This window comes from Bos taurus, chromosome 21 (genome assembly GCF_002263795.3).
Source record: "Bos taurus isolate L1 Dominette 01449 registration number 42190680 breed Hereford chromosome 21, ARS-UCD2.0, whole genome shotgun sequence".
Classification (NCBI taxonomy): domain Eukaryota; kingdom Metazoa; phylum Chordata; class Mammalia; order Artiodactyla; family Bovidae; genus Bos; species Bos taurus.
In genome coordinates this window covers 51645316-51654480 of record NC_037348.1, presented here as the reverse complement: position 1 = coordinate 51654480, position 9165 = coordinate 51645316, and the positions used below count along the sequence as shown (strand labels likewise).

At 32.8% G+C, this 9165-nt stretch overlaps 1 protein-coding gene across 3 annotated transcripts in view; it reads right to left on the bottom strand.

Annotated features, from left to right (window-relative positions):
- Positions 1–6209: 6209 nt before the first annotated feature.
- The window catches only part of LRFN5 (leucine rich repeat and fibronectin type III domain containing 5), a 320568-nt gene continuing 317612 nt past the window's right edge, over positions 6210–9165 (bottom strand). The window contains exon 6 of one of the 3 annotated variants that reach the window (XM_005222103.5): positions 6210–6597. In XM_005222103.5, the coding sequence (XP_005222160.1) occupies positions 6580–6597 (18 nt within the window). In that variant the 3' untranslated portion in view covers positions 6210–6579. 3 annotated transcript variants of the gene reach the window in all.

Genomic DNA, 9165 nt, shown 5'->3' with positions numbered 1-9165 from the left:
ATAGAACTGACCTTACAGAAACAAACAAAAGAAAAACTAAAAAAAAAAAAAAAGAAAAACTATAGGAGAATACTAGGAACATTAACAAACCAATTGTCTAGATTAAATCGACAAATTGTTAGAAACACACAAATTACCTAAACTGACTCAAAAGGAAAAGAAAATCTCAACAGACCTATAAAATAAAAAGTTGAATCAATAATTCAAAATCTCCCAACAAACTCCAGCTCCAGACAGATGTCTTCACTAGTGAATTCTGCCAAACAGTTAAAGAGGAATTCACACCAATTCTCTTTCAAAACAGAGGAGGAGGAAACTCATTCTAGCAGGTGAGCATTACCTGATAACCAAGGCCAAATAAAAATCTCACAAGGAAATAAAAGTATACATCAATATCCATGGTGTATAGAGATGCAAAAAACCTTAAAAAAAACACTAGCAAAACAAATGCAACAGCATACTACAAGGATTATACATCATGGCCATGTGGGATTTACCCCAGGAATACTAAGACGATCAAAGAAAACTGATTAGTGTAATACATCACATTAATAGAATAAAGATACAACAACAACACAAATAACCGCCCCCAGCACCAAACCACATAATTATCTCAATTCTGAGAAAGAGAAGTATCATTTGGAAAAAATGCAACATTATTTCATGATTAATATACCAGAAAAGTAGAAATTGGAGGAAACTTCCTCAACAAGATAAAGGCTACTTTCTAAAAATCCACAATCTATGTCATATTCCTTTTATGACAGATTGCGGATTTTTTAAAAGATGCTTGCTGCCTAGAAGAAAAGTTATGACAGTGACTGAACAACAACGTCATATTCCTCTTCAAAGATTCCTCCAAGATCAAAAATAAAATAATGATGCCACTTTCACCATTGCCATTAATATTTTACTGGAATTTCCAGGCAGATATTTAGACCAGAAAAGAAAATTTAAAGAATTCTAGTAGGAAATGACCGGAGAAGGCAATGGCACTCCACTCCAGTACTCTTGCTTGGAAAATCCCATGGACGGAGGAGCCTAGTAGGCTTCAGTCCATGGGGTCCCGAAAAGTCGGACATGACTGAGCGACTTCACTTTCACTTTTCGCTTTCATGCACTGGAGAAGGAAATGGCAACCCACTCCAGTGTTCTTGCCTGGAGAATCCCAGGGATGGGGGAGCCTGATGGGCTGCCGTCTATGGGGTCGCACAGAGTCGGACATGACTGAAGTGACTTAGCAGCAGCGGCAGTAGGAAAAGAAGAAATAAACTATATTGTTTATTCCAAGTTGTCCCTTGGGATTCTTGGGTCATTGTTTCCAGAACCCTTTCTAGATACCAAAATCCAAGGATGCTCAAGTCCCTTACATAAAATGGTGCAGTATTTGAATACATCCTCAGCGTATCCTCCCATATACTTTAAACTATGGCTAGATCATTTATAATATGATATAAACACTATGCATTATAAGTAGTTATAATGTAACTGATATATAAACAGTTGTAGGAAATGGTAACTCTAAGTTTTGCTTTTGGAACTTCTTAGAATTTTTTATTTAAAAATATTTTTTTTTATTCATGGTTGAATCCATAGATGCAGAAACTGTAGATATGAAGGACCAACTGTATCTCTAATCATATGGGGCATTATTCTATAAATAGAAACCCCAAGAATTCACAAGAAAGCTACTATAGCTAATAAGCTAAATCTACCTAGTTGCAAGGTATATGATTAACACCCAAAAATCAAGTGGTTTTTTAAACACTAGCAATGAAGTATCCACAAAGATAATTAAGAAAACAATTCCATTTGTAAGAGCATATAAAAGAATTACATACTTAGGAATGAACGTATCAAAGGATGTGAAAGACTTATACACTGAAAAGAACAAAACATTGTCGAAAGAAATTAAAAACAGCCCTTGTCCATGGATTGAGAAACTTGATATTGTCACAGTGTCAAAACCACCCAGTGTAGTCTACATGTTCAATGCAATATATATCAAAATTCCCAGTTTCTGTTTTGTAAAAATGGAAAAGCCAATCCTCAAACTCATTTGTAAGGGGCCCGCAATAGCCAAACCTTCTTGAAAACCGGAGAATATAGTTGGAGGACTCACATGTTTGGTTTTCAAAAGTTAAAAACCTATAGTAATCAAAACATTGTGTTATTGGCATAAAGATAGGACATATAGCCTGATGGAATAGAATATGGAGTCTAGAAATAAATGCGTGCAGCTGATTTTTGACAAGCCTTCCAAGTCCATTCAATGAGAAAAGAACAGGTTTTCAAGAAAGGTGCTGGGACAACTGGATTTCCATCTAAAATTGGAGATTTCCTCAAATCATGTTCAAAAATTTATGTAAAATGGACCAATCATCTATATATAAGATCAATCATCTATGTAAAATCACAATTCTTAGAAAAATGCATAGAGGCAAGTCTTGATGACCACTGACCGGTTAGTGAATTCTTAGATATGACACCAAAGCACAAACACAAAAGAAAAAATACATGAACAGATTTCATAAAAATTCAACATTTTTGTTCATTAAATGATAATATCAAGAAAGTGAAAAGACAAGCTACAGAATGGGAGAGAATATTTGCAAATTATATACCTGAGAAGAGTTTAATATCAAGAATATATAAAGAATGGCTTTGACTCAATAATAAAAGAGAATCCAATTTAATTATGGGTGAATGACTTGAGTTTATATTTCTCCAAAGAAGATGTACAAATGACCAAAGCATATGAAAATAAGCTCAATATTATAAATGATTAGGGAAATGCAAACCAATATCATAATATGATAATTTCCACCTATGAGGATAACAAAAAACTAAAAATTATATATGGAGAAAATGGAATCCTCGCACATTGCACATTACTCTAGTGAAGGTAAAATGGAGTAGCCATAGTGGAAAACAGTTTGGGAAGTTCTGAAAAAAACTCAACATAAAATTACTACCCACTCCTAAGTATACAGCAAAAAGAACTGAAAACTGAAATGCAAATATATACCTGTACACCAGTATTACGCCCAATGCCCATAAGGTAAAGACAAGTGTCCACCAAAATAAGAATGAATAAAAAATGTGCTATATACATAGGATGAAATATTATTCGGCCATAAATAGAAATAAAGTTCTGATACATGCTTTGACACAGATGAATTTTAAAAGCATTATGATAAGATGAATAAGCCAGATAGAAAAAGACAAACATTGTAAGACCTCACTTAAGTGATATATCTAGCACAGGCAAATTCATAAAAGTTGATTAGAATTTACCAGGGACTGATGGGAGACAGAACAGGTGTAACTGATTAATGAATCTAGACTTTGCGTTTGGGATGATAGAAACATTTAAAAAAATAGATAATGGTGATGACTGCACAATATTATGAATGTAATTAATAATAGTGATTATATAGTCTAAATGGTTAAAATATTAGATTTCATGTTATATATATTTTCCACATAAAAATCTAGTGTAGATAATTTCCTGGATATTATAGTTGTATTTCAAATAAAGCAATCATATTCTTCAGACTTTTATTTTGGTTGGACATAATATATTCTCCCTCACTTGCAATTTTAAATAATTGCATATACCTTGAAACACACACATTTGATAAGTAGACCTATGAGATATCATGTAATATATTTTGGAAATAAAAATGGAGTAACTTCTCAACACATGGAAAGCAGAATAAAGGAAGAAATAATGTGAATATATTTTGAACAAAACAAGAATGTGTCACAAAACATTCCACATATGTGAAACAGGATACTTTGTATTTTTAACAGACAAAAACTTGTACAAGGAAATTAAAATTAAAACTTCAGATTTTTCCATTACATGGTATGGAAAAACCCAAACAAACTTTTTGGTCAACCCAATATTTGAGTTTCTTTCCATGTAGAAGTTATACCTTTCAACCACTATGGCATTTTATTACTAATGTTCAATTCTACAGATTATGGATTTCAAAAATCACGATTGCAGATTTTTCAAAAATGTAATTACAGTTGTCAGTCCTCTTTCATGCCTCACGCTGTGTCTATATTGCATTCAAAACACTTTTGATCTTCTTGTGTGTTTGATATGCTTTATATTCTGTGTAAGAAATCACAAATTGAATTGACAAATATTCATACTAATTATGCTATATATTTTTAGCAGTTAAATTACTTGCAAAATTACTCAGGAATGTAGAGTAATAGAAAACGTGGTTTTCTATTGCATGTTTTGGTTTTCAATGTATGTCCAAGAACCTTGTGTGCTGGTCCTGACCCTGAGACCCCATGGACTATAGCCCGCCAGGCTCCTCTGTCCATGGGGATTCTCCAGGCAGGAATATTGGAGAGGGTTGCCATTCCCTTTTCCAGGGGATCTTCCCTATCCAGGGATTGGACACAGGTCTCTCCCATTGCAGGCGGTTTCTTTACTGTCTGAGCCACCAGGGAAGTCTATCCAAGAACCTTACAGTAAGACTTTTTATCATACATTTCTTCACCCCTTTATAATATGATTAGCTAAAAGAAACTCTTTCCACTCATCCTAAAAACATTTTTGTCACATTTTTTCAAAACTTTTATTCGTGAGTGATCATTAATCTTATTTAGTTATGGGTATGCAGTTGTGTTCTCTTAACCTCACAGTATAAGAAGTAAATATCTGTCTGTAAATGTAATTGATTATTGGACACTTAGAGGATCAGAGGGGAGAAGGCAATGGCACCCTACTCCAGTGTTCTTGCCTGGAGAATCCCAGGGATGGGGGAGCCTGATGGGCTGCCATCTATGGGGTTGCACAGTCAGACAGGACTGAAGCGACTTAGCAGCAGCAGCAGCAGCAGCACAGGATCAGAGACTGTGCCTAAATATTCTTCAACAATATTTGAAAAAAAGAGAACATATGTATACTATGGGTGTTGTTTGAATTTGTACATAAGTGAAGTCTTAGATCTAGATGCAGAGTGAAGACTTGACAAGATTAAACACAATTTTAGTTCTAAAATCCCTGTTCCTTAGAACACAATAGCATGAATATCTTAAAAAGATGAAGCAGTCAGGCTACACTCTTACCATCATCAAGAAAAACAAGAATTAGACCTGAGGGGGTCGAGATTGGAGTAAATGGAATGTAAATATAAACAGGAGAATGTCCTTGAAGGTAAGGCTGCAGTTTTCCCCAGAGAGAATTTAATAAATTAAACTCTGAAATCCAGGAAAGCTATCTGTGTTCCTGAAAGATTATATTTGAGGAGAAAATTTGTGTATGGCAGGAACAGATTCACAGAGGCAATGCTTATTGTCCAAATTGTCTCCTTTTTGTGACCATAAACATTTATCCATGTGTATATACACATACACACAGGTAAACAGGATTGCTCTGGGTACTTGAGTTGTCAGGAAACAGAATGAAGTCATTTGCTGGAAGTCAGAAACTAACTACATTGCATCTAAAGGTGTTACTTCGTTTCAGTTGTGCAGTGTGTGTGTCTGGCAGTGCCTTAGTGTGTGTGTGTGCACAGGTTTTATGTCTAGTGTAGTTAGGCTCCCGAGCACAGATTCTAAGTGCCATCTTATGACTGACATTTTATAACTTCTCTTTGGATAGTTGGATATTTTTAACAGCCTGAGATGTGGAATGGTTAACAGATTAACCTACATTTTTCAAAGACAGTTTTCTAGATTTTTTAGTTTTAAGTAAATTTTTAAAAATGTAAACTATATATAGAGAGTTTATATATATATATATATATATATATATATATATATATATATATATATCTCCAATGGAAAACTGGAGAAATGGGCATTTATAATGAAACATAAGACCTAAAATTATTAAAATCTCTGCCTTTGTTTTCCAGAAAAGCAATGAATCAATTTGGATTAATTACAATACACCTACGTTGATACTTTCTGAAATCCCAGTAGGAGATCTGTCTTCCCTTTCTGTTACACTGAAGAATAAAAATTTTCATAAAGCTGTTTAAATAGCTGTACTGCCCTCCCATAGAAGTGGGTGCACTTGTCATGGAAGAACTAGTTCCATTATTATACAGCAATTTGTGATCCCTTAAGGTTTTGAACTACATAGATGTAAAATAGTATTGTTAGTTCCTACCATCATCACTTCACCATTCATACTTGAAGCAACTGAGGTTTCCACAAATCAGGCAACGTGCAGATTCTGTCATAGTAAAACATTTATTTGTTAAAGTGATATAGATTATTCAAGATTCTACAGTCTTAAATCATGGATGGCAATGTAACATGGATTGATACAGAACTCGATGCCAATGTAGGTTTTTTTCCTTTCCTTCTTTAAAAAAAATACTTGTAGGCCAGAAGAAAAAAAATTTGGTTTTAAAAGGGGATGAACCATGGTCTGATAGAGCCAGTTCTGCGGCATCAGAGACTTCTGCTTCGGCTCCTGTGGACAATTTCTTCTAGGATACCAGTTCAACAATAAGCCTTTGTGAATTGAACGATTTTTAAATTTTATCCAGTAAAAATATCAGTAGCAATTTTTTTCAGGAGAGAGAGAAGTGGTGCTCTTCAGATTAACTCCGGCCTCTGAAATGAAAGAAAAAGAAAAAAAAGAAAGAAAGAAAGAAAGAAAACACATAGCTAATAAGATTATTTTGCTAGTAATCTAGAAGTTACTGAACTGTAAGCAACCAGGCAGGAACTTATTGCTGCACAATACTAGGTATACATCTGGATGTTACTTAGACATGCACATCAGCTCTTAAAATGTTTCTTGGTAACTTCAAATTGTTGAAAAATATTTTTAAAAATTTTATTTTAGAAAGGAACCTAAATGTATTAAGACTAAATAGTTATGCAACTCAGAACCAAAATTGAGGAATGGCATTCTTCATTGCTTTGATTTTCACATTTATATTCTCAAGATTAAAAAATATATATTTTATTCATTAATGCATGCTATTCAGGTTTTAACAAATATTCAAGCTGATTTTTAAGATATGAATATTGTAGATCAAATTTGTTCATCACATCTAAAACTTAAGTGATCTCTACTTTTTAATATATTCTTTTGGAAGCTTTGTGTCATATTAAGGTTTCATAAAATTTTTAATTACACATTTAATATAGTGAAGACTATTAGTTCTTCTTTATTAATTAATTCTTCACCTACAGGACAATAAAATAAATGTGAAAACTGAAATTTATTCACAAGCAAAGGAATTTCACAGTTAATATGATTTTGAAAGAAAATCATACAAAATCATTAAAAATTTTAAATAAACTGAAAATATTTTTTTTCCAATGAATGGGTTCTCAGGACTCATGGCTTTAAAATATATGTATAAATTCTATATTTAAAGATGGAAAAATTTTTGAGAAATATAGGATTTCATAATATGAAATAGAAGTAATTTTTCTCCTTTCCATTCAAGAACAACTACATATAATATCATTATTAACAAACTTTGGAATTATGGTTTATAAATAAGCTGCTAATTTTACAGATTAGGAAATAGCAATCAGATTTGGGAATGAGGACATGAATTGGTCTGCCCTGAATCTGCCATTATTGAAATGATGACATAATATGAGGCTGATTAAAAATTTTATAGGTGAGAGTCAAAATAACACTTTTTACTTATTAATAAAGAAACTCATAATGATTCCATAAATATTGAAATATGGAACAAAAATTACTAGAGTATAACAAAGGAAAAGCAAGATAGACTATAGTAATTATGATAAAATGTTATAAGAAATGAATATACTGAATTTGGGGTAGGTTCAGGATGTTTTGTCAATGGCCCTCATGTGACAGTGAAAGGATAGGATGCAAAACACTTTAGTCTTATTAACAGTTTTACAAATAAAAGGAGAAATTAAGGCTACCTCAACATTAAAAGAAGAAAAAACAAACTGACATCAAATGGATTTGGGCAACTGTTATTACTCTTATTCGTAATGTAATTAAGACCTATGAAAGGTTTTTCATCTCTAGTCAGGGCATCTAAAAAGAAGGAAATGATTTCTAAAGGTTATTGCTGACACTAGGTTCTATATATATTTTTTCTGTTTTTCTATAATGTTCAAATAAATATGTCAAAAAGTATGGTTGAATTATTGTAAAAAAAAAAGTTAAATGTTTCTTACTAAGTGCCTATTCTCTTACTCTTTTTTAATTTACTTGAAGGGAATATCATAGGCAAAAAAAAGTCCTACAGAACCAAGCATTTTATATCAGTCATTATTGCTTAGAAAAAGAACATTGGAAAGACATCCGAATCATATACATACATTTGCTTTGCTGCTTGGTTCTTAGTTCACATGTTTTCCAAACTGTTTGTCCACAGTTATTTTAATACTGCTGTTTATTTCTAATCAACACTAGTAACTTTCCATGCACTTATGTATTAATAGTCTGTCTAAAAGAACTGGACTCTTTTCATGGTTACTGCATCTGTAGCAGAGATTTTATGACAAAGTTTAAGGTTTTTAAAAAATACTTGATTGATATATACTAAAAAGAAAGATCAGAAATCAAATGTATTGAAACCAGGAAACAACTGTCTTAAAGACTGGCACCAGCAGTCACAGAATAGTGGCATCTACTGTACACACTGAAACACACACACAAAATACACATTTGTTGGTCTGAATACAAGAAATACTTAACAATTTTTTTTTTCCTTAAAGGCATTTTCAGTATAAATGCAAATGAATTAACTGCTTTTACTTAACTGCCAAACACATCGTATCAATTGTTCTACCTGATTCATTTTAAGCATAACAGTATTTTCAAACACAAGGCTAATTTATATGTGCCTATGTACTTACAGCAGAGAAGGAAACAGCAACCCACTCTAGTATTCATGCCTGGAAAATCCCATGGACCGAGGAGCCTGGTGGGCTACAATCCATGGGGTCACAAAGAGTCGGACACGACTGAGTGACTTTTGTGTATATTTAATTACAGGGTAATTATCACTGATTCTGCCAATGATTCCTTTCCCCTTTGCTCTCAACTCATCTTAGTGTAATTGGAATCTTATGGTTTATTATAGAAGGATTGTATGTGTTACATTAAATATTTTAAGCTCACTCTGTTTCTATTCACATATAGGAAAAGTCTTAAGGAATAAAATTGACACCAGA